We start from the raw sequence: 26,526 nt of genomic DNA, 5'->3' as shown, positions 1-26,526 counted from the left end.
GCGTAGAAAAGGGAGGGAAAAATGTTTAACTTTGTGATATAACTAAAGCTTACTTTTCTGCCTCCTTGATATCTTTCTTTCTTAAAGTTTTATTACATTTTGCTGTGTGTGTGTGAGAGAGAGAGGGGGGAGAGGGGAGGGGAAGAGGGGGAAGGGAGGGCACTTGGAGGTCAGGGGACACCTTTTGAAAATCACTTCCCACCTATCCGTCTCAAGTATTGAACTCAGATCATCAGGGTTTTAGGCAACTGCCTTTACCCAAAGAGCTACCTCAATTGCCCTTTTTTATTAAAAACTGATTATTAAATCAGTTATATATTTGTTGCTTTGAAAGCTTACAAAGTAACTATTATTAGACAAAAGCAATAAGGTATTTAAAGGCATAATACTGATGAAAATATTTTATCATTCTTTGTCTCTGATACAATGAAACCTAGCAAATAGAAAAACAAGTCAGAAAGACACATAGAACCAGTACCCTGAAAATCAATCAGTTGGTTATTAAGTCAACGAAACTGGTTTCAAATGGCAATCGCATCATAGGTGCTGCAGGTGTCTGTAGGAGCTTTCTCACAGCAAAGGCTTGCTTTGGAGCACGTGTGGAGGCTTAGCAACATGACAAGTGCTCAGTTCTCTGTTAAACACTTCCAAAGGCCCCAGCCCGGATCCCCTGTGCAGGACAAAAAGCCACGACGGACAAGCACCCTGTACAAAATGATCCTGCACATTTATGTCTTTACAAGATTTCACAATCAGCAAATCTCTGTGAAGAAAACAACAAGCCTTTCTATTATTGCTGTGAAAAGTTAAGTAGTGGTCACTAAGTGTTTTGTTTTTAATAGACTTAATATTTTTTGAACGAGAAAGATATTTTCCCAAAGCACTATATTTGGGTGAATTAAGAGATAGATAAACTAAGCTCCTTATCTGTGGTTCTAAATATTTCTCATTGCAACTCATTGTTTCACCTAGCAATAAAACGTCACTGAAAACACTAACAAATATCGAACCTGCCTATTTCCCTTAATAATTAATGTGAGAAGAAAACACCTGCTTACTTAGGTCCTGCAAAAATGGTTTTAATATAGGGTCACAGAAAATGCAAAGGTTTTATGGCCCCCTATAAAAGAGCCCTTTGTCTTTTTCCACTAATTCCTTAGTGTCACCTTTAACAAAACTGAGGAAACTACCGATAATAGAAGTGTTTGCAGTTTAGACTTGCAAGCCATAAATAACACAGGATTTTGTTCGCCTAGAGATATTAAGACAGCTTATCAATGTTTACGCCCTTCCTCTTTGTAATGATTGCTAACCCAGACAAACGGAGCAAATGGAGTTACCCCCTACCCCCTGTCTTCTCACAAGGACAGAGTACACATTCAAAAGATTCTGTTATCAGAGTCCATGGTATAAAAAGTAAGGTGTCACCCAAACAGTTGCTCGCCAGCTGCAAACCTCTGTGTTGGAGGATGCACCTGCTTTGGGCCTTTCTTTTCTGGCTCTCTCTTACCAATGGCCTCCGTGCAAACTGTCCAGGACGATGCAGCTGTGATTCTACACAGTCTGTGCAATGCTACAGGCTCATGGAAATCCCATCAGGTATTCCTTCCACCACCAAGAGACTCTACATTAGCCACAGCAGGATTCAGCACCTTCAGGTAAACGTGTCATTCTCTGTTGAAGTTGCTACAGTTTTATTCTTGGGGCAGGGTGTGGGATGAGTGTGTGTGTGTGTGTGTGGGGGGGGGGTTAACCTGAATCATCCTAACTGAAAAGTGCTAATTCTCTAGTTCAGCTGTTATCCTGCCTGCTTGCTGGGCATCAGTGAGATGTTCTATGCCTCTGAATATATCTTTTTTAGGGAATTAGCCACATGTACCTTGCCCTGAGAGTCAGGATTTTGTTTCCATTTTTATTCAACAATTTAAAAACTAAGCTGTGGCAAACTACACAAGAAGAATAAGCACAATGGCCCTGCATGGGAATGCAAGTCGAACCAAACATAAAGCTTTTTATCTTACCCCAAAGGTAGTAGAACAATGTCATAAGACTATTAAGATGAACTGGCAGAGCTGACCCATTCAGACAAATTCACATCCCATCGGGTACCTGGTCTTTGTGAGAACCTAGATGGAGATATATGGTTTTAAATTTGTCAAGTTACTGGCAGTTCTCAGAACTTGAAATATGCCTTGAATATTTCATGGCTGTATGCTTGAATACAGCTTTAGTTATCTTGCTTCCATATCCAGAGGACACTAGAAACCGTACTATAGATTTTTCTGATGTTTACAAGTTAGAAGAAATTTGCTTTTGATCTCTGGTGGTTTTGGAAGACAAGGAGACAAGGGTTCTCTCTAGCTAGATACACAACCATCTTAGACAAGCTACTGGTGGATCTCTGTGTCTCATATTTTATATCCTTGATGATGTGAGAAGGCTGAATAGATAAGTCCTCTTCTAGATAGAAAAGTCTATGGCGGTTCTGTTTTCCCTTTAGTATTTACTGCTATTGGCTCAGAGGTCCAAGGCCTGAGATAAGGAACTAGCTCTCTGATAACTAGAGAGCTAGCCTCTCTCTGAAAGGGTTTAAGTTAAGCTATCTCCCATCCAAATAGAGGCACCCATGCACTTTCATTTGAATTTTTCACTGGAGTGTCTTAATTTAACGTAAATGGCATGGTGTTACAATCGAGGCTCACCACGTACAGTCATCCCCTCTGTTTGCTTTCCCCTTCTGCACTAATGGTACCTAATAGCAGAAAGCAAATCTGACCTTGCCTGTTCGGTCTTAGCATTTAAACAAGACAGCTGAGTAAATGGGAGACACTTAAATATTTGTTTTGGGACCTAAGCTGCCTGCAGACTCTAGTAATAATCCTATCCTGTCACTTTGTTGTGAATTGATGACTTGACAAATTCTGTTATTGAATGAGTCCATTTATCACCTGTTTGGGCTTATTGAACAGTACTATTGCCATTTCCATGGCTTCAACTCTGTCATTTGTCTTTTAGAAGGGCAGGTCACATCAGAAAGATTAGTGAAAGAGATTGTTTGTATACAGTGGATACAATGTATATTCTATAGTGAATACAAGGTATATTCTATGTTTTTAGTTTAGACTTAGCAGAACTTGTGCCAATATGTAAAGAAAACTATCTTTGAGTAAACCCTCAGCTTATTAGTAACACAAATTTTATATGATTTAATTATAAACACTTACATACGCAGCACTCTAATGGATTTATGACTTGTTCTTAAAATGTAACTGTTTAGGATCATGTCATTGAATATCGTGTTTGAGATTCAGGATAAAAAGTCTACAAATTCTGCTTCTAACATTAGGATAAAAGGATTTTTAAAATTAGATTTGCCTGTAAAAATTCCTCCTCTGAGATTCATATTTTTGGCCCATAGTAGTCTTTCTTTTCCCTTTCTCCATTTAACACTATGTGCCTGGCCTCTCCCCTACTAGCTCATTGTCTTCCCCTCCATCCTAAGACCTGTGTCTTCTCAGGTGTCTTTGGCCTTTACGTGGATGCCTAGTCTAGTGTCCCAGTCTTGTGCCTCCTTGTTCTCAAAAATTTATCTCTCTTCAATTCCACGTTACCTTAGCCATCTTAGTTATATCACTTAGGTCTATGAAAATCATGTCTCATACCTCTCCGGTCACTACTGTGACCTTCTCCACTCAGAAAACCTTGACCACGTCTCCATTTTGCTGCCTCTCTTTTTAACTTGTGAAGACATGGAGCCCTAAGTTTGCAAAGCCTGTTCTCCCAGATACTCAGTTTATTTCCTGTCTCCCCTCTTTCTCTACCCCTTTCCCTCTCTATCCCACACTTAATTATCTAAACGCCCTTCCAGAAAAGCATCAGTGTTAAAGAAGGGTGCTAACTCTCCTGTGTTTCTCCTGTACCTAGGCACGTGGGTGCTGCTCTAGAGGATCACACAACTGGATGGTTTGGAGCTGCCCTGAAGATGAGGTCTCCAACCTCATCTGCATCTTGCTCGTCCTTTCCTCTTTCTACTCAGGTGCCTGCCCTCATTCACAGTCTTCTGCAACTTCAGTGCAGTTTAGGGTTTGCTAGTCATTCTGCTACCTCGTTCTCTTCTGATGTGCTGACACATCACAATAAAACTCTTCTTCATCCCTGATCAGTGGGTGCTCACACTGGACCCTTCTCACCTCTCTCCAGGCCTTGCTTTGGTGCTCTCCACCCCCACCTCAGCAGGCACGTTCCTCCCTAGCTCTTTGTTCTAAGCTCACGCTTGCTCCTTTTGTTACAATTGTTCCCACAATTCTGCCCCCTTCTCCCTATGACCCCTGTGATTTTTCTAAACTCTGCCTGTATCAGCTTTCACCTCTTGTTTATTGTTTAATTAACCGCTGTCTGACTCCTTCCCGTTCCATATAACTGAAATTCTAAATCCTGGCTGCACACTTCCAGTTTCCAGAAATTTTTGTTCCCTGGCATTTTTCTCCACAGTTCTCCCTCCCCTTCGTGCCTTTTGGAATTTCTCAGTAAGTCTTAAACAATGTTCTTAAGTGACCTCAGTGTATCTCAGTGATGACGGCTCCTATACCCAAACTTTTAATACAGGGTTCCTCCCCATATTTCAGATTTAGTCAGTTGCCATTAGGTTTCTTCACTTAGATACAAAGAAGGATGTCAACACTACATGCTTCAAACTGAATTCAGCCTTCCTTCCTATACTTATAGTCTTCTGTGATTGCCTTCTTTCACTTAACAGAATATCCTCAAGGTTCATCCCTACTGTAGCCTATCTCAGAATTTCCTTCCTTTAAAAGGCTGTCTGGATTTATATATATATATTAATACACACACATACATACACACACAAACACACACATTGTATAGTATGTATATATCACATATACATATATTTGCATATCATATGACACATGATATATATATCACATATACACAATATACATGATATATATGTATATCACATATACATGATATATATGACATATATCATATATATGATGGGTTGTTATTCACTGTAGTCATTGGACAGTTGTATTGTTTATTTTGTCTGTTATGAGCACAGAAGTTTTTATATGGACCTAGATTGTCCCCCTTTTCTCTGGTGTCTATATAGGGACTACCAGCATTTTGAAGGACTGTTGTCCTATCTTCCACAGTGGATACATGATTTTGCATTCCTGAAGCAAATTTGACATTTTCAACTTCTATATATCCTCATCAACACACACTTGTGCTCTCTCTATCTCTCTCTATCTCTCTATCTCCCTCCTTCCCTCCCTCCTTCCTTCTCTCTCTCTCTTAATGAGTTTCAGGCAGCATCTCACTGCAGTTTTGATTTGTGCTTCCACACTGGCTAATGACATTGAACTTTTTTGTTGGTTTTTTTTTTTTTTTTCCGTTTGCTTGCTGGTCATTCGTATATTGTTTTTGGAGAGTCATAAATGCAGATGCTTTGCTTATTTTTAATAGTCTTATTTGTATCCTAATTATCACAATATAAGCATTCTTTAGATATTCTAAACACAGGTCTCTTATTAGAGATGTTACTTGCAAATGTTTTCTCTTTGAGTATGTGGGATTATTATTATTATTATTATTTTGGTAACATCCTTTCAACACATAGAAGTTTTTAGCTTTAAATGAGTTTGGTTTCTTTTGTGTGTGTGTGTGTGTGTGTGTGTGTGTGTGAGAGAGAGAGAGAGAGAGAGAAATTCATTTGTGTTTATAGCCTCATATCTACGATGGATTGCCTAGATCAAGTTCATGAGTATTTATGCCTATAAGTTTCTCGGGAGTTTAGAGTTTTGGCTTTTACATTTTGGTCTATAATCTATATCCAGTTAATTTTTACATATGATATGAGAAAGGAGTCCTTTGTACTCTTTTAATTCTTCATCTTTTTCTATCACTATTCAGTGACTCATATTTACTTTCAAGCTACATTACAGTATTTGATTGTACTGAATGAAAGACATGAAAATCATGTGATGCCAAAGTACCATGTACACACTGCTAGGGCACCAAGTTCACTCCTGTTTTGGGAGGGGGGAAGATAAAGTTCAATTCTGTGTTCACATTTGCAAAACAGAGCTAAATTCACCCCACTATTGCCATTCAATATAAGTCTAGAAGCCCAAGTGATGGATTATCTTCTATGGCAGGGGTCAAATGTGAATACAGTTGTGTTAGTAAATTAAAATAAGTCTAACATACATTAGTGCATGTGTGCGTATGCATGGTGTGTGTGTGTGTGTGTGTGAGAGAGAGAGAGAGAGAGAGAGAGAGAGAGAGAGAGAGAGAGAAGTTATATTGATTCTTAATGGGTAACTTTACAGTGGGATTACAGGCTATTTTTTATCATCTTTCTATATTTTCCCAGAGCTTTAAGACAGTTTATAGAGACTGAATGTTCCTTTCCTAATCAGAGAGTAATGTCATAATTGCATTAGAAACCACTTACTGTTGCTTCATACAGGTCAGAGCCATCTCTTTCTGGGGTTGGCTGTTTTGACCTATAAAGAGTCTAAAAAGAGTTGTGTGTGAGTCACTGACATTTGGACCCCAGCCTGCCCCAGACAGAAACCCCAAGCAAAGCCTCCGGCAAAGGCAGTGGGAGAAACCTGTTGCACACTACACCACTTGCTTTGTCTTGTTAAGAAAGACAATGAGCTGCCCAACATGCCTACGTTAGCTCTAGGCCAACTGCATCTCTTCCCACCTTTGTGAGCACATCCTTGCTGAGGTCATGGACAGGGGAAATCCGGTCTGGCAGATTCAGTTTTCCCAGTGTCAACACAGCAAACCCATCCCCAGTGTTCAAAATAAATGGACATCTTTACTGTAGATATCGGCAGAATTCTACATTCCCTACTTAAATGTATGCTGGTTCATATAAATATATGCTTGAATGAGAAACCTGTGCTGGTAGCTTTTCTACTTGCTGCCAACATATGCTGGGGCAGACAATTTGTATTAGTCAGGGTTCTCTAGAGTCACAGAGCTTATGGTAGTCTCTATATAGTAGGGGAAATTGTTGGTGACTTACAGTCTGTAGTTCAACTCCCAACAATGTTCAGCGGCAGCTGTGAATGGAAGTCCAAGGATCTAGCAGTTGCTCAGTCCACAAGGCAAGCAGGCAAAGAAGGAGTGAATTTTCCTTTTTCCAATGTCCTTATGTAAGTCTCCAGCAGAAGGTGTGGTTCAGATTAAAGGTGTGTGCCACCATGCCTGGATCTAGAACTTGCTTTGTCCCAGATCCTTGAACTCAGAGATCTCCCTGTCTTAATCTGGAATTCATAGCGACTATGCCTCAAGATCTCCAAGCCAAGATCCAGGTCAGAGTTCATTCCAGATATAGTCAAGTTGACACCAGGAATAGTCACTACACAATTTTATTTTATTTTATTTTATTTTATTTTATTTTATTTTATTTTATTTTATTCATTTGTTTATTTTGAGACAGGGTTTCTCTATGTAGCCCTGGCTGTCCTGAAACTCACTCTGTTGACCAGGATGGCCTCATATTCAGAGATACACTCGTCTCTGCCTCCCTAGTGCTGGGATTAAAGACATGCATCACCACCACCTGGAAATTTCAATTTCTAAACTCTTGGCTTTCCTCACTGAAGAGTTAATAATCATAGTTTTTTTAAAAAAATAAGCAGTAAATTTTTAGAAAATTGTGGCTATTTTAATTAATAGACATTAAAACCAATCCATGCTGACTCTGGCAAAAAAGAATAAGAAAATATTTTCCATGCTTAATAAAGGGGAAAGGGCTAGCTACCAGATTCAGTTAGGATCAGGCTACATCTCTCTGTTATGTAGGCCACTTTCTGCACTCTGTACATAGAAATGAAAACAAATTCAAACTTTGACAATGTGCTTTTTCTTGTCCCAAAATGAATCACTTGTCTGGATCCATGCCATCTTTTAGACAAGTCTTACAGAGTCATCAGGGTTTGTGGCCATTCTGGATAAGTTAAAGTTTTAGTGACATCAGGTTCTTCTTTTGGGGATTCTTGAGTATTTAACAAGTCAAGAAGTGAAGGTCGTGTCTATTTCCAGCTCTGTATAAAAGATAATTACGTAGGATAGGTCATTTCAGTATGTCACATACAAATGAAATGGACTGCTTCCCTTTTGGTGGAGGAGAGACTGAAATTCACCACTGAAATGGGAGACCTGGACAAGATCATCTATACAATACCTGTTTTTTTCCTGGCTGTGTGTCCAGGTCTTGAGTTCTTTTTAAAATATATTGCTAATAGGCCAGAGATGCAAACAATGGTGTAGTCAAGGAAGACCTTGGCGAACTTTCACTTTCTACTTCCCAGTTTTCTCACCTTGATACCAATATTGGCGGTCCTGGGAATATTTAAAGAAGTGTGTGGTAGTTGTAAATACTAAGCAAGTGTGATGAAAGTCATGCTGTATTAGGATTAATTAATGTAGCTGATCAATCATTGAGAAAGTACTAAATATTAACAGCAATACATACCTCAGGGCCAATGTGTACTGTGAGGACACACATATGCATTGTCTCTTTGGGAATCTTTCTCATTAGTACAATGTAAATTGGGGATAAAAAATAGGCTTATTTTTCAAATTCTGGCATAACTGAAAATGTCTTGAGTAATATGCCCGATGCCTGAAGAATCTATGACATTCAAGTTTTCATGTTTCATGGTTTTCCTCTTGTAATCTTAGTTTTAAGGGTTAGAAACTTTTCACAGTATGGTGAGAAATTTGTAGATTGTTTAATTTCTGGCTATGGTAATGCAACCAAAAAACACTCTAGGGTATGGAGCATTGTGCAATTTGTAAGCCCTTTTGCCTGGATAAGAATTTCCTAGGACAGAAAAAATGTGGTAAGAGTTGACTAATATCCTATATCTGCCAGTAGTGTGTGAAAGAGTAGCGTTAATGTCCTGCACTGATGAAGAGTGTATGAGTCAGGTTGTTCAAGTCCTAAATTGGGAGGCAGATGTGAAGGGGAATCCTCAAAGAGTTGGGGAGGGCGGAAATGGAGGTGGTGATGATCTGAATACATTATAAAATTTAACATATAAAACAGGTATGAAATTACCAAAGAAACTTGAAAATTATCTAGACTTGATTTGAAAGTATTATTCCAAAAGATAACTTTATAAATAATCTGAAGAGAAGTCTGAAATATCATTAGTATAGTAATAATAATGTGTGTGGCTTTTCTTTAAACAGAATTTTAATTGATTTCTCTCTTTTCTTGTTCACTCCATCCTGTTTGCCATCATCTCATCCCTGTTGTTGCTGTTGTTGTTGCTGTTGTCGTTGCTATTTTGTAGCTATCCAACTTCACTGGACTGTTGGCTCTGGAAGATTTTATTCTGTTGGCCAGTGGAACAGAGTCTATTGAAAATGACACCTTCAAAACTCTGAGTACATTAAAGACCCTAGAACTTTGGAAAAATAAATTGAGACGAGTCCCCAGTGCTCTCCCAGCCAACCTTGAGGTGTTAAAATTAAATGATAATTTGATATGTGCTTTATATGGATCAGATTTTGAAGGACTGAAGAAGTTAAAAGTCCTTGAACTTAGAAACAACTTGATCTCATCGCTGTCTCCCAGCATGCTCTCCTCCCTTATCAGTTTACAAAGTTTGATGGTGGACGGTAACAACATAGAGTCCGTGGACGGACCTCTGAACCTTCCGCATCTCAAGTACATGAGCATGGAGAACAACAAACTCCACCTTATACCAGGGAATGTCTTCACTTCTCTACAGGACTTGCAGTTCCTCAGTTTCAGTGGTAACTTTCTGACTAAAATTCCTATAAATCTACCCAAATCCTTGCTATCTTTAAAGATGGAGAGAAACCAGCTCAAAGTGGCTAGGTTTCGAGATATGAGACACTTGGAGAACCTGTCCCATCTTTACCTGTCACAGAACTTCCTGTCTTCCATTGATGGGGCACAGCTGCTGACCAATTTAACTACTCTGGAGGTTTCCCAAAACCGGCTTCAAATGTTGCCCCCCAGGCTGCCATCAAGGTTACAGAAGCTTGACTGTAGCAGTAACTTCATTCAGAGAGTGACAGCACCAGAATTCCAGGACCTCCGAGACCTGAAACATCTGTTTCTAGACAACAATGTTGTCAGTTTGTTCGAGGCCGGGGCTCTTCAGAGGTGTTCTCAGCTGTCCAACCTGGCCCTGGAACAGAATCTGCTATTGTCCATCCCTCTGAGGTGAGTGAGCACTGGCTTTTACAGTAGATACCAGAAGTATTTGCCAGGCTCTGGGACACATCAGCTGCTCAATCAGAAAATAAAACTAGGACGTAGGGACAGAAACTTCAAACAGTGGTTTAGAATCCCCAGCCTGCAAACTAAATCTATAGGGAGTGAACTTTGCTGATGGAACAATACTATAGTATCTACACTGACAATACAAACATATAGTATCTACACTGACAATACAAACATAGTATCTACACTGACAATACATAGTATCTACACTGACAATACATAGTATCTACACTGACAATACAAACATATAGTATCTACACTGACAATACAAACATAGTATCTACACTGACAATACAAACATATACTAGCTACACTGACAAGCACACTGTGAATACACTGTAAAAAGTATGTCTTTGTTTCTGAGTATGGAAAACTGGCTGACTGGGCATGGGTAGCCACTAACAAGGACACGAGGAAACACCAATGAGGAATGTTTGGTAAGATATTTTTGTTTTTAAAAAGTACCAAAGTCATACTTCTATAGAAAACATTGACTATATAATGTAATTACTTATTAGAAAGCCTCATATTCTTCTCAGTGCTATGACCTAAGGGCTTAAGCAGGCTCTGTAAATCCATCTATGTCTGTATGCCTGAGTGACTCTACCATCAGCTTTGGTCTTAACCTCTGTTTTCAGCTAAGTATCTGCTTTTTTTTTCCACTTTTTTTGTCCTCTCTCTTTCTGCCTGTTTCCTCCCCAACCTTTCCCCTCTCTTAAGCTCTCCCTCCCCCTCTTCCATTTTCCTTTTTCTCTTCCTTTCCCCTCACCACTCACACCCCAGAGTTTCCTTTCACAAATACCCTTCCCTCCCGCACAATGCACTTTGACTGTCTCCCTAACGACTCACCTGTCCTCTTAACTACTCAGTCATTTCTTTAACTACTCAATCTTCCCCTTAACTTCTCGTTACCTCATCATGAATTTACATCTGTGTGCATGTTTGTCTAGGGCACATGCCAAGGCTCCTGCATGGAGGCTGGAAAACAGCTTGCTAGGGTTGGTTCTTCCCCTTCTGTCTTGAGCCCTGGGGATTGAATTCAAGCAGTCACCTTCACTGGCTGAGCCATCTTCTGGCTCCCCATTATTCAGCTTTTAAGAGATACCATGTTGTTTATTATATTTGTTTAAAAAAAATCATAGAATCTTTCCAGCACCTCCTCTAAACACAAAATGAAACAGAAGGCTGGCTGTTTTTTGTCATGTGCATTATTTTTACCAAATTTATTATAATTAATACACACACTTCTGTCTTCCATACATTCCCATGGCTCCACTTTACCTAATTCATTGTTAGTTGCAGTGACAGTCAGGAAAGAAAGAATTATATCTAACATGTACAGAATTTTTTTTCCTTACTGGGAAGGAACTTTTTATTGAATAGCATGACATGTATATCCAGTCCAAAACATCAGAAAGTAATCCCTCCCCCCACAACACACAAGGGAGGTTGACATTTAAAATACATAGACAGTGATTGGAGAAGTGAACATTTGCTCACTCTTTCTCATCCATTTTCTATTTTGTTTTAAAATCGTCTTGCTTGAGCTTTGAGACTCCTGTGTTGGGGAGATAGCTGGCCATAGCATGGCTGCTCTTCTTCTGACTTTTGACTTTGGACATGCCTTTTACTTTACAGACTTTTTAAAATTTATTTTATGAATATGGATATTTTATCTGTATTTACATCTATCTGCACGTCAGGAGTGGTCATGTGGTCCCATGAGGCTACAGTTATAGATGGTTGTGAGCTATTATGTCAGTTCTGGGAACTGAATTCAGGACCTCTGAGTCTTCTCTCTATCCCTATACAAAAATGTTTAAATTTATTGATTTATCAGTTTTTAATAACTTCTAAGTTTTTGAGGCAGAGAAGCTTTTTTTTAATAGAATTAGAATTTTATATTTTTGATAATATTTTTATAATCATATAATAGCTCATTGTTTTATAATTTCTAAAATATTGGACATTAGTGATATAATGCTTTTTGCATTTATAATTCAACATATTACAAACACTTGCAAATAAGTCTTTATTCATTTTTCATATTATTTCCTAGCTGGAGTCATGACATTATTTAAATTCGTTACATATCACTACATTGTTTCTGAAATGGGACCAACCTTCCTCAACCTTTTTTTTTATACCTCTGGGAAAGGAACATCTGAAAGCTTAAAACGAAGTCATTTTGTAATTCCATACATCAAAACATACAGTTTGCCGGGCAGTGCTGGCACACGCCTGTAATCCCAGCACTCTGGGAGGCAGAGGCAGGCAGATTTCTGAGTTCGAGGCCAGCCTGGTCTACAGAGTGAGTTCCAGGACAGCTAGGGCTATACAGAGAAACCCTGTCTCTAAAAAAAAAAAAAATCCAAAAAAAAACAAAAAACAAACAAACAAAACCAAAAAACCATACAGCTTGTTTTCTGCAGGGAAGAGGCTCTATAGAGTCTACAGAGAAGCAGTGGCTGATTGTTGCATTGGTGGCTTTGAATGATGGCTCAGGGCGACAGCCTTCCTTTTCATGATTTTTTTTTTTTTTTTTCACTTTGTAGGCTCCCGAAAACCCTGGCCAGGCTGGACCTCAAGGGCAATGCCATCCAGGACATGGCTGAAAGGGAGCTCAGGGACCTCAAACAACTCCAGGTCCTCAACCTAAGGAACAACAAGATCTCTGCCTTAGACCTCAAGGCCTTGGAGGGGCTGCCTCGGCTCAGGCATCTGTACCTGGATGGGAATCCCTGGAACTGCACCTGCAGTCTCCTACGAGCCAGGGAAGTCCTGAAGGCCAAGGGCACGGACGTGAAAGGGGGGCAGTGTGCAGCCCCAGCAGAGCGCCTCGGGGAGAGCTGGATGTCCTCCAAGAAGATCCTGAGGCAGTGCGAGCACCATTTACAGCAGAATGAGAAAAGCAAAGAGACTAAGAAGAAACCAAAACCGGACGACTCTTCCAGCAGTAGACTCGGCACGGATGACGACGACGAAGATTACGAAATAGATTAGAGATGAGCTTGGTTTCCAGTGTAGAAAATGATTTTCAGTGTCCACTGTCTTGAGCAGAAATGAGCTATCAGATACTGCAAGCCTTCTTTGTAAGTGGTTCTTGCTATTTTTGAAGATGAAATAAGGGTTAAGGATTATTTGAAATGTGTGAGGAAACAAAAGTAGATGTGTTCCCTGATCTGAAACAATTCGTGTTTTAGTCTGAAACCTAGGCAAATAACAATGTCAAATAAAATTATCATTAAAATCAACTTTCCACCAACAGAGCATTTCATTTAACCAAATAATTGTTGACATTTTTACACAAAGCTGGTTTTTGTTTTTTTGTTTTGTTTGGTTTTGTTTTGTGGGTTTTGTTGTTGTTGTTGTTGTTGTTGTTGTTTTGGGGTTTTTTTTGTTTTTTTTGTTTTTGTTTTTGGTTTTTCAAGACATGGTTTCTCTGCGTAGCTCTGACTGCCCTGGAACTTACTCTGTAGACCAGGCTGGCCTCGAACTCAGAAATCTGCCTGCCTCTGCCCCCCAAGTGCTGGGATTTAAAGGTGTGCACCACCACTGCCCAACTTACAATGCTGTTCTTAATGGCCCACACTACAAATGTAACCAACAAGGACAGACTGACCAGGTGTGCAACAACTTGCTAGAACAATTCACAGTAATTCACAGAATCAAAGGAAAAGATGGAGAGTCGGTGAGGACAGTGTGCTTGCTCCCTTCCTAAATAAGTCTGCAGGGAAGACTTCTTCCTGTTCACAGCTTTCCGGAGGCATGAGTGCAGAGTTCTTTGGAGACAGCCTATACTGGAGGCCTTGTTCACCTCATGCCGACCAGGAAGGAAACAGAGATGGCTTTTAATATCTAACTTCTTCTAGTTATTCTCTAAAGCTTCGGTGTTCCATCTTTTCAACAGTGGGGGAGGGGGGAGTTATGGGGGTGGGGTGGGTTCAGGAGCCATTTCTGGTTCAAAGATAGGACCAGGAATGAGAACTCCTGGAGGGCCTCACACAGAAGTATGCAGTGGAGACACCCTTAGCTCCTCCAGGGCTCTCCTCCCTGGAGAATCAAGTGCCTTCTAGCACTTTCAAAGTCTGTGTTCCTCCCCTCAAGATTTCTACCCTCTGTGGTGGTGGGGAGGGAAGACTTTTGACCTAGTTTGATTTATCTGTTTGTCTCGGGACAGAAGGTCTTATCATTCTTACCAAAACCAAAAGAAAAGCAGGAGAGGAAGTGTGAGTTAGTGTTGTATTATCACAGATGTCACTGCACAGTGCTCTGATTTACAACATTCAGTTTCTCCAAGTTAACCACGGTTTCCACAGTGTGCCTTTCTTCTGGCTAACTCTTGCTTGTCTGTGTATAGGAGCACAGAGATTGCAGAATAGTGCTTTTCTATCAGTTCATCTTTGGGTGCAATTGATCTGTGAATACATTTGAAGCCCCATTCAAATGTCTTTGTTCCCGTTAGTAAAAGTTCCTTGTACAATGGGGAAGGACACTTTTCATCAAATACCCCTCATAGCAGAGAAAATAAATAGTAGGGACTATGAAACTGAGCAAAGAAGGCATCAAAGATAGAACTTTCTTCTGTGGTGTGTGCTTTAAATTATAATTTCACACAGATTTATACATTTTTTCAGCTTATGTTTATATTTTCTATCTTCAAGATATTTATGAAAATTGAAATTCTTTGAGAAGAGCCCCATGTGCCTTTTGGTTTCTGAGACTCCCTGGCACACTGGCACGCCCTTGTCCAACATGGAAATACATAAATAAGAGAATTTATACACAATTTTTCTTGCTACTACAAGTGTTAGATCTATAGTTCCATCTAAAAAATTAGTTATGTGTGAGTAATGATTTATATGCTCTAAGACCTTCTGTATATTTATTATTAGTTCCCAAGCTGCAAGGGATTGAGAATGAAGCTATTCTTTTGCACATGAGGGAGCTGTCCCAGAGGGGCACACCTACAGTGAAAGACAGAGTTGGAGGGGTCTCATCACACTTGGGTTGTGTGTTTTTAGTGCTCCCCAGCACTGAACACAGGGCTGTGTGGTATCACTGAATTACCCAGGGCATTAGTATGGGATGCACCCCACTACTGCATTTATTTTTGGTCTGAGTGCAGTCTTCCACCACAGAATTCATTCATCTCTCTCTCTCCCCCCCCCTCTCTCTCTCTCTCTCTCTCTCTCTGTGTGTGTGTGTGTGTCTGTGTGTGTGTGTGTTTGTGCGCCAAGCAGGAATCGAAACACTTGCACATACTAGGCAAGTTCTCTACCATTTATCAATTTCCCCAGATCTTTCAAAATTGTTTTATTTGGAGACAAGATCTCATTATGTTGGCCAAACTAGCTTTGAACTCACTCTGTAGCCCAGGCAGGGTTTGGACTTGTGATCCTCTTGCCTTTTATGCTTCTTGAGTAGGGATTACAGGCTTGCACAACCTACACACACACACACACACACACACACACACACACACACACGTATATGCATATGTTATATAGGTATACACATACGCTTTGCTATGTCTAACATCTTTTAGATAATTAGATAATTTGCTCAGCTAAATTTGCTTAATCATAAACACACATCAATGAATTAATTACTGTGCTTATCAGTGACCCAGAAATTCTATAATTTTCCATCATATTCTTGCAGTTATTTGATGAGTATTAAAAGCTGAATTATTGCCAGAGCAACTCAAAACCATAGGGAATGACACAAAGCCCAAAGCACAATTTATGACAATAAACTCTAAGTGACTGGTGATAACCCGGTTCTAATAACGGATTATCTTAACAGTCTGATGCACAGATTTTTGTACTACCTCTGAGCCCTAGGTTTATTCTAGGTGTATCTGTTTTTGACAAGGAATAAACATATAGCGGTTTTTCCTATTTTTATATCTAAGGCAAAGTATTATTTTGATACACTCTGTAAGTTTTCACCATACCCTATTTTTCGGAACCCAATATAGAGGATTTGATGCAATAGTCATCATTCAAATTCCCAAGTAGTCACCTTGATGGCTAATGTTCAAGGTCAGCTTGAGTGGATTTAAAATTGTGTAGAAGATTAAACCCCAGGCATGTATGCGGGCATTTCCAAGAAGGATTAACTGGAGAGAGATTCACCCTGAATGTGGGCTGTGCCATCTCGAAGGCTTGGACTCAGACCCCTGAAAGATCAAGTCAGGGAACCCACCTCTCCTGATTCCCACTCCCAGATGTGAGCAAAAGCTCTCTTAATCCAGCTGTTGTGCCTTCTCCGCCATGAGGTAACATAGCCTCAGCTGAAGTACACCCTTTTATATATGCATATATAAGCTGTTTGCTATCAGGTACTCAGTTACAGAAACAAGAGAAATAACCAAGACTGTCACAGACAAATGTCTGTACAAGGTGGGTGTTTATACGGGATCTAATGTGGATTCAGAAAATGTTTTATGGTCATTTAGCTGGGTTGTTCAGCTGCAACCATTTCCTTCCCAAGACCCTCCACCTCCAAGCCTGGACTGGGTCATGGTTAGTACAGCTTACGCTATTCATTTCTTCTCGGCCACTTCTGTCGTGCATATTGTAGAGTTGGGGATTGAGCTTAAGGCCTCGTGCAAATTGGGCAGGTGCTCTGCATCTGAGCTAAACCTCCAGCACCCACTGGAGGTTTTTAATAATCACAAAGGTTACCGAAAATGACTTGAAGACTGTGTCTGAGAGTTATTTAAAATGTAGCCCAGGCTAATAATAATTCCCTGGAAATATGGTGAAATTCCTAAATAGGCTCTCTATTTTACAGGCTGTGTATTGCTAACTTTAATTGATCAAAGGTACATATATATACATATGTATATATACATACATATATATATAAATTATTTTTAGATGTCATACAAAGTAATGGATTCCCATTGTGAAGTGTTCACATACATCTGTTATTACACTTTGTTGCAGTTTCTATTGCTCCCCTAGCTCTTCTACCTCTCTTGCTGGACCTATTCTTCCATCAAAGTCCCTCCAGTTTCCATGTTACATGCATTCTGTCACCTTCTCTGTCATCTCTTTTCTTTTAGACCTTTTCTTACCTTTCATGATTTGCTTTCTTTTTTTTTTTAAAGATTTATTTATTATTATGAATAAGTACATTGTAGCTGTCCTCAGACACACCAGAGAGGGTGTCAGATGCCATTACAGATGGTTGTGATCCACCAGGTGGTTGCTGGGATTTGAACTCAGGACCTCTGGAAGAGGAATCAGTGCTCTTAACTGCTGAGCCATCTCTCCAGCCCATGGTTTGCTTCCTATTTTTAATATTTCTAGGTTATATTTCACAAGAAAATTCTCTCCTCCCACTGTTGTATTCCTTCCTAAGGAGTGAAGGTTAGGCCGTTTCCCCATAATTTCCTTTGTTTAGGGGCCTTTAAAAATGTAACGACTGTACTAAGTGAGGTAACCCAGACTCAAAAGGTGAATCATGGTATGCACTCACTAATAAGTGGTTATTAACCTAGAAAACTGGAATACCCAAAACATAATCCACACATCAAATGAGATACAAGAAGAAAGCAGGAGTGGTCCCTGGTTCTGGAAAGACTCAGTGAAACAGTATTTGGCAAAACCAGAACGGGGAACTGGGAAGGGGTGGGAGGGAGGACAGGGGAAGAGAAGGGGGCTTACGGGACTTTCAAATAAAAAAAAAAAGACAAAAAAAAAAAATGTAACGACTGTGAGTACTCACCGTGATACTGTTGTGCTTTGTGCCTTATGTATTTTGTATATGTCATTGTGACAAAATATAATTTAAGAGTTTTCACAAACTTGTCTTCCCAGAACCTCTGCTTCTGGGAATGTATCCTATTAGTATACTCAGCTGCATAAGAAACAAGCTATACATGGAGATATTCATGTGATATTTGCAATAAAATTAGAATTATCAATAGAAAACTAACTAAATAAATTTGTATACGGTGGGATTAATAAAAAACAAGTTGTAAAGTGTATGAATGATGACTCTGTTACACATAGACAGACAGACATAGACATGCACACAGACACATACACACAGTTATATATACACACAGAGACATAAGACACACAGAAACATACCACACACACAGGCACACAGACACACAAGAGACACACACAGAGACACAGAGATATAACACACACACACACACACACACACACACACACACACACACTCACACACGTCTTTAAGTAGCTTCTACAGTTTCAAAGGTCTTTAGTGTTAGTTCCCTTTTCCTCCTCTATCCTGGCCTCCCAATCCACCCTATTTAACCCCTCCTGTTCCATTCTTCTTCATCATTTCATATCCCCTCCCCTGTTGGTATCTTACTAGTTTCTTGCCTCCTGGAGTTCCCCAATAATTGGAGGAATAATGCCACCCCCCAGACACGACAAGCTATTGTAGTGGTTTGAATGAGAGATGCTCTCTACAGGTCATGTGTTTGACTATTTGGTCCCCAGTTGGTGGAGCTGTTTGGGGAGCTGGTCTGGACTTGTTGGAGGAAGCACATCACTAGAAGTGGGCTTTGAGAGTTCATAGCCTCAAGTTACTTCCAGTTCTTGCTCTACTTCTTCTTCTTCTTTTTTTTTTTTTAAGAATTATTTATTTAGTTTATGTATGTGAGTACACTGTAGCTGTCTTCAGACACACCAGTAGAGGGCATCAGGTCCCATTACAGATGGTTGTGAGCCACAATGTGGTTGCTGGGAATTGAACGCAGGACCAATGCCCTCAACCACTGACCATCCCTCCAGTCCCTTGCTCTATATCATGTTTGTGGTTTAAGATGTGATAACTTCTCATGCCATGTCTCTGTGCCACGATGGACTCTTCTTTCTCTCTCTGGAGCCATAAGACATACTGAGCTCTTTCCTTCCTAAAGTTGCCTTGGTCATGCTATCTTATCACAGCAACACAAACTTAACTGATACAGCTATGAAATGAAAAGCTCAAGGTCTGATATAGATGACCTCTTTTCAAGTTATTGATCAGTAGGGTTGCACAGACTTTTCCCGTTACATCTTGTTGCTGTCATTCTTGGTTACCCACCAGAACTCAAAGGTAAGACCCGTTGCTGAAGACACCACATACCTGAGGCACAGGGCATAAAGATCATAGGCCCTAGGGGAGAACCTAGTACTGTGAGTCTCCCAAATGGACACAGTACGAGATTACCCTCCAAGTTCTTATCTTTATGCCTGGACTAGTACCTCTCAACCACAGGAGAGAAGCTTCTTTATGCAGTAGATGGTAATTATACAGAGAGCCTTAGCTATTCATTGTGCAAGATCTGAGAGATGATGGAGTGTTCAACTCCAAGGGGACATCTGTATCACACCCTCTTCCACAAGGCCCATAGCAGAGGAGGGGACAGAAAGATAGCAAAGAGCCAGAGGCTGTAGACACTTGCAAAATGATATTTTCCAGCCATGACAGTGAAACTGAACACACGAATTCCCAGTGGCTGGGACTGCAGGTGTGAGACTTGCCCGAAGGACAGAGGGAAAGGATTCTGTCTGTCCTTCTCTGGACCCATGTATGTCTTTGCTTTGTTTCCTTTTTGAGGCAGTGTCTCATGTACCCAAGGCTGGTCTTGAACTCAGACTTGCTATTTAGTTGAGGAGGATCTTGACCTTTTGATCCTCTTATTTGTCCGTCATGAGTGCTTGGATGACGAGTGTGTCTGTCACAACGTGTTAATGCGCTGTGGTATCAAAGTCGGGTGTCATACGTGCTGTGCAGCCTACCAACGGAGCTACATCTCTAGCCGCCCTGTGATTATTTTCATTCTTTCAGCTTTTGCCTCCTAAGCCATTCTCTCCTACAGTTAGAAACTTGAAGTTTCAGGAAGACAGATGATGAACAAAAATCTTCCTGTCAAACCATGGAGTTTATCCTTGGGATGAACTTAAGGAGTGGTTGAGAATGGGCCCAGGGCACGGTTATTCCAGATCTACATAGTGGCGATGTTTACCAAATGTTTAAGAAAAAAATTATATTAATTCTCTACAATATTATTTAGCATATAGAAGCAGAAATCATCTCTCCTACATTTTCCTTAAACTAGAACCAAGTAGGACATTGTGAGAAAATGATAGTTTGGGCACTAGCTAATGGCTTATCAGTTAAGAACATTGGCTACTCTTCCAGAGCACCCGGGTTCAGTTACCAGCACCCATTTGGTGACTCATGACCACATGTAATTCCAGTTCCAGGGATATGATGGCCCCTTCTGGCCTCTGTAGGCACTCTAGACACATATGGTGTATAGACAAACATGCAGGCAAAACTTCCTTACATAAAGTAATGTCTTAGCCAGGGTTTCTATTCCTGCACAAACATCATGACCAAGAAGCAAGTTGGGGAGGAAAGGGTATATTCAGCTTACAATTCTGCATTGCTGTTCATCACTAAAGGAAGTCAGGACTGGAACTCAAGCAGGTCAGGAAGCAGGAGCTGATGCAGAGGCCATGGAGAGATGTTCCTTACTGGCTTGCTTCCCCTGGCTTGCTCAGCCTGCTCTCTTATAGAACCCAAGAACACCATCCCAAAGGTGGTACCACCCACAAGGGGCCCTCCCCACTTGATCACTAATTGAGAAAATGTCCCACAGCTGGATCTCATGGAGGCACTTCCCCAACTGAAACTCCTTTCTCTGTGATAACTCCAGCCTGTGTCAAGTTGACACACAAAACCAGCCAATACAAGTAATAAAAAAAAAAAAGAAAACTAAAAAATTGGCTAATATCTCTCATTAACACAAATGTAAAATATTAATGTTACCAAGTCAAATATAAGAATGTAAATAAAGAATCCTGTATCTTCACCATATAAGACTTATTCTAGGGAAGCAATTTGTTTAGAATTCAAAAATCGACTAATGTGCTAGGTATAGTTATGTGCTGAGGGCCATGCAGGAGAACGACAAAAGGCTGTACAATGCAGCCCACTAGTGAGCACAGGCATGACGGGAGAGGCCACACTGGGCAGTATCACTGGCACTCACAACAATAGTGCTTGATCTCTTTTAGGCATTGCTGCTGAAATCACCACCCCAGGAAGGAACTTAGAGAAGTGGATTGTCAGCAGTGACCACCACCCTTAGAAAGCATTTGGAAAAATAAAATTGTTAATGTCTTACTTAGGGTCTTACCGCTGTGAACAGACACCATGACCAAGGCAACTCTTACAAGAACATTTAATTGGGGCTGGCTTACAGGTTCAGAGGTTCAGTCCATTATCATCAAGGCGAGAACCTGGCAGCATCCAGGCAGGCATGGTGCAGGAGGAGCTGAGAGTTCTACATCTTCATCTGAATACTACTAACAGAATACTGGCTTCCAGGTAGTTGGGATGAGAGTCTTAAAGCCCACACCCACAGTGACAAACCTATTCCAACAAGGCCACACCAACTCCAACAGGACCACACCTTCTAATAGTGCCACTCCCTGGGTTGACCATTTACAAACCATCACAGTGAAGCTAGTTTAAAATGCTCTATTTCATTAATCTCCATTGTGTTTATTTATTTGTTTTTATTCTTTAAGATCCAGAAGATGAGCCTTGCCTCTCTATTTTATTTTTTTTCAGAGCGGAAAATTTTAAATCAACTACTTTCAGCAAGAAAACAAGTTAATACTTAAGAAACATGAACAGTGTTTCCAGTGGCGAGGGGAGGGAGGATAAAGGGAAGACTGTGGGATTTACCTCTTTGTCAGCAGAAGCAGGACCCCAAAGGAAGGGCCAACTTCTCTCCATTCCGCTGGGAACCCAGAGACCACAGTCTGGCAAGTTTAGGGCAGCTGAGGGCAGGATGGAGGCAGCCCAAGTCTAGGCCAGAGAAGAGGAGGAGAGGGGTCCAGGAAACAACCCGTGAAGGCGCATCACCGTGCGGGCGTCACAAGCTGAGAATTCTACAGAAGGGTCATCACCATGGCAGAGACTGCGAGCATGAAGCCACTCCGTCATATGTTCGGTGTTCTCCGTTCTGAGAGTTGGCAGAGCTAACGAAGGATCAGAAGATGGCTGCCACCCCAGGACACCACGTCAGCAGGAGCATGAGGCCTCACGCGATGAGATTCATGCAGTAGGGTCGACCAAAGCCGGGTTGCAGTTGCTTTGCAGCTTTGCACAACTCTGATGGGCCTCCGTGGGTTGGGTCAGACATACTGTTTGTTGGCGGACATAGGGAACCGCTGCTGTGCCTCCTTCGATACTCCTGCCTCTTTATTTTTTTACCGAGAGGGTTTTACCACTTAGTGGGAGGTAAAAAAAAAATTATGTTAGATTATTTGTAGTTCAGCCATATCTATAATAGATATTAAATGGATTGAGGTTCTCTCTCTCTGTCCTCCCTCCCTCTCCCCTCCCTCTCCCCTCCCCCCTTCCTCTCTCTCTCCCCCCACCTCTCTCCAATTACTGAGAACTCACCCCAGACCAGACACAGGAAGCATCCCAAGCACATCACGGCTTTAGTCTTATAACAATCAGAGGAAGTCAGGGACAACATTTAGCAGGAACCAGGAACATCATTAGGAACCATCATGGTGCTATCTCCTGTTTGATGAGGTTGCAAGAATGAAAATAAGGGGCTAGGCGGGCTAAATCAGGTTTGTTGAGTCAAAGGCTGGCTTCTTATTCATTATTCTTTAAAATGTTTGAAAAAAAATTAAAACATTTTATTCATCATCATCATCGCCATCATCATCACTGTGTATGGGTGGCTTGCCTGCGTGCATGTCTGTGTACCACACTTATGCAGTACCCACAGAGGTCAGAATGACCTCAGATCCCCTGGGACTGGAGTTTCAAAAGGTGGTGAGCTGCTTTTTGGGTGGTGGGAATAGAACCTGGGTCCTCTGGAAGAGCAGCCAGTGTGCTTAACTAACAAACCAGCCGTCTCTCATCGCTCTAGTCCTTTTGTTCACTCTTCTTAATTATCAATAAACTTTTTTTTTTGCCAAAGCAAAACGGTATCATCTAGCATACACTGATTCTTTGTTCTATGTAATAATTACATTAAATAAATGCATTTTATAAATCCCCAGAGTGCTGGGGATTACAGGCGTGCGCCGCCCCCGCTAGAATTTTTTTTCTTTTTTGTTTCTGTTTTTGTTTTTCTTTTTTGAGACAGGGTTTCTCTGTGTAGTCCTGGCTGTCCTGGAACTCACTCTGTAGACCAGGCTGGCCTCCAACTCAGAAATCTGCCTGTCTCTGCCTCCCAAGTGCTGGGATTAAAGATGTGTACCACCACCGCCCGGCCCCCAAATTCCCCTAAAAGGTGACATTACCACCTTTTGGGGGCGGGGGATAGCAAACTAAGATTCATCAGGAGGCATCCACTGTGGCTTCTCTGTTATTTCAGACTAGCAGCTGAGCACGAAAGACATTCTCTGAGTGGAGAGATGGGCAGGAGTTTGGAAATCACTACCAGATGTAGATCCACCATGCTCTGGTCATGTTGTACCACTTTATCTTAGATGCACTGTTACTATTGCCTCAATCTAATAAGGCAAAGGTGTACCCGCACAGCTAGTTAGGCAAGGTGCTTTTATTATAGGTAGGCAGGAGGAGACAACCATAGTCTAGAACTCATGATGTATCTATCCTAAAATTCTGTCCAGAGAGGAGGGAATCTCATTTTCAAATATCTGATTTCCATGGCAGACGAGGCACCACAGACGGTGGCCTGTGCAGGGCTTTATCATCTGGACTGCCTGCCAGGTCACAGTGCTGAAGAACATCATTTCTACGGCCGTATTAGGACAAAGTCCCAGTTGTCGAGGCCAGTACTTTATTGCCCCCAAGATGTCACCTTCCAAAGACATTTAGAGTTATTTCTGTGAACTCTAGGGAAGGTGGAGAACTATGTCCATCGAAAGTGGCACAGAGAACTGTCCTGCAAAAGTTCTTCCCCCAGTCTACGGAGAGCCACAGGAGCAGACTAGTGGTCCTCTACTGCTCTATCCCATTAGGAGGCTGAACATCCTTAATATGAGGAAATTGTGTAGCTGCTTCAGGTATTTTAGAAGGAAAATGGTTGCCTAGAGGTGAAGGATCCATGTATCAGAGGGCAACGTCAGATGGAGATGGGACCAGAAACCAACTGCTTGAGTTTGTAATCTAACGTAGTGCATAGATGCAGCTCACAAGCTGTGGCGGATCTGAGAACTGGCCAACAGACATGAGATCTCACCAGAGCAGGGATCATGGGAGCAAAGGACTGAGTGCATCAGAGAAGCATGAAGGGGGTGGGGCAGCGGGATGGTCAGGTTTGGCACCTCTGGAGCAGTTAGCTAGGTCTCAGTGAGTGTCTAGCAGCTTCCGCAGGACATCATCTGGGCTGCAGAACACTGGCCAGTGCAGAAGACCCGCATTTGGCTGTTCATGGTCTTCCCCCTCTTCCACTGCTTTGTCTACTCTCCGAAGAGCTACGGCCGTCAGACCATGAGGGAGAGAAGCGTGTAGGGTATGCCTCAGCCCAAGCTGACACTTGTAGATGTGTCTTCCCCTCAGAGGAAGGGATGAGATGAGAGCTGTGCCCAGGCTACATGACTACATGGCTCGGGATGAAGCCAGAGTGTTCCCTTCTCTGTTCTAAATATCCCTAGACCGGTGCCTGGAAGCCTCTCTCCTCTATACAAGCTAATCTTCCAAGCTGACTGATTCAGTCTGGCTTCTTACTGAACCTCTCTGACTGGCTTGGCAGTATGTTCTAATATGTTCTGACTTTCTCATTCTCTGGCTCATTCTGTCTTCGCCTGTATCTAGTTGGTTCTCTCTGTGACCTGTCTCAGTAAAACTGTTCTTGTAAAACTGCCATACGCATATACCACCCACCATCCCACACCATTCTCTGTCTGTCTGTCTGTCTGTCTGTCTGTGTCTGTCTGTGTCTGTCTCTCCTCTTTCTTCCCTTAAGTAGCTTCTTGGGCGTATCCTATCTCTGACTCATTCTGTCAAATCTTTCTCTGATTCATCACTTTGTCTGCCCTTCAATTAAACATCAATTTCAAACATGGATGCTTCCTTCTACAAACTAACCTTACCTTCATTGTCAGGGATTAAAGGTGTGCGAAAAGGGAGTGTGTATATTCCAGCCAGATCCTACTGCAATCCAGGGCCGGTCTGCATTCTGGCCAAATCATATCTTTAGCTATGGTTTTCTAGAGGACCCACGTTGCTCGATTAAAATTCCTCTACAGGCATTTCCTGCCAAAGGCAGGAAATCTTGCAGATGGTCATGAAATTCAAGTCTTAAACTAAAGCAAAGGAATTCTTACAGACATGAGCCCAATTGGGAAAAGGTGATAATGGTATAAACATTAAGGCCTGTAGACATTTCCCAGTGGGAAAAGGGGCTAGACAGATAAAAATATGGCTGTATTACACAGATCCAACTGTATATGTTTATATACTTGTATGAAAATGTAATACATACATAGGCTATAGGCACACAAGGTAAACCTTGAGAAGTGGGTTGGGATTTGAGCAATACCAAACTGGGAAAGAGGAACTCAGAAGGAAGAGCCTAAGCAAAGGAGGCGATTATTATCCAGAACTGCTGCAGGGGAAGTTCAGAGTGGCCCAGAGGATTAAGTTAAATGAAGATTGGCTAGAACTTGGGGCTGTAAAATAACAAGGCTAGAGGTCACATTACACCAGGTGGCAGAAGAGGATTTGTCTCTGGGGAAACAACTTCATACAACTTGCTAGACTCTTTTTGTGGTAGGGACTGAGGCCGCGAGAGTGACAGATAAATAGTATACCACCTTGACCAGGATTTCTTAGCTACACCTATCTCCTGTTTTCTATCTGTACTAAAACTTCATTTTAGGATGCACACCGTGTGCACACGCCTGTATCTGGGCACTGAATCTCTTCTCAGTGCGGCCACATTGAATCCGGTTTCCCTTTTCTGTGTTCACTATCTATTGTGTCATTGGTCTAGTAAGGACAGGTGGCAGAGCTTGATTTGTGAGGGAAGCTAGGGTCTGAGTCTGACCCTAACGGTGTCATGGTAATCTGTTTCCAGGTCCTGTGCTGTAGGACCTCATCCTCACTCTGGGAAGTTTTACTGTCAAACTGTGATGAGACATCTCCAAGGACACTCGAGCCTTTGGGGACATCTCCTATCTGGGGATCCTGGTTGATTTCCAGCATCAGCACTTGCTGACGCGGTGGATTCTCTC

General features: G+C 41.4%; 1 protein-coding gene across 1 annotated transcript; it reads left to right on the top strand.

Moving 5' to 3' along the window:
• The first annotated feature begins 1,469 nt into the window (after nucleotides 1–1,469).
• Nucleotides 1,470–13,309, top strand: LOC127669383 (nephrocan). The gene is made up of 3 exons (XM_052163197.1): nucleotides 1,470–1,658; nucleotides 9,345–10,246; nucleotides 12,862–13,309. Exons 1-3 carry the CDS (start codon nucleotides 1,470–1,472, stop codon nucleotides 13,307–13,309), a joined length of 1,539 nt encoding a protein of 512 aa, XP_052019157.1.
• The last annotated feature ends 13,217 nt before the right edge of the window (nucleotides 13,310–26,526 follow it).

Source organism: Apodemus sylvaticus, chromosome 19, assembly GCF_947179515.1.
Source record: "Apodemus sylvaticus chromosome 19, mApoSyl1.1, whole genome shotgun sequence".
NCBI classification, from domain to species: Eukaryota; Metazoa; Chordata; class Mammalia; order Rodentia; family Muridae; genus Apodemus; species Apodemus sylvaticus.
This window is presented reverse-complemented; position numbering and strand designations above follow the sequence as displayed.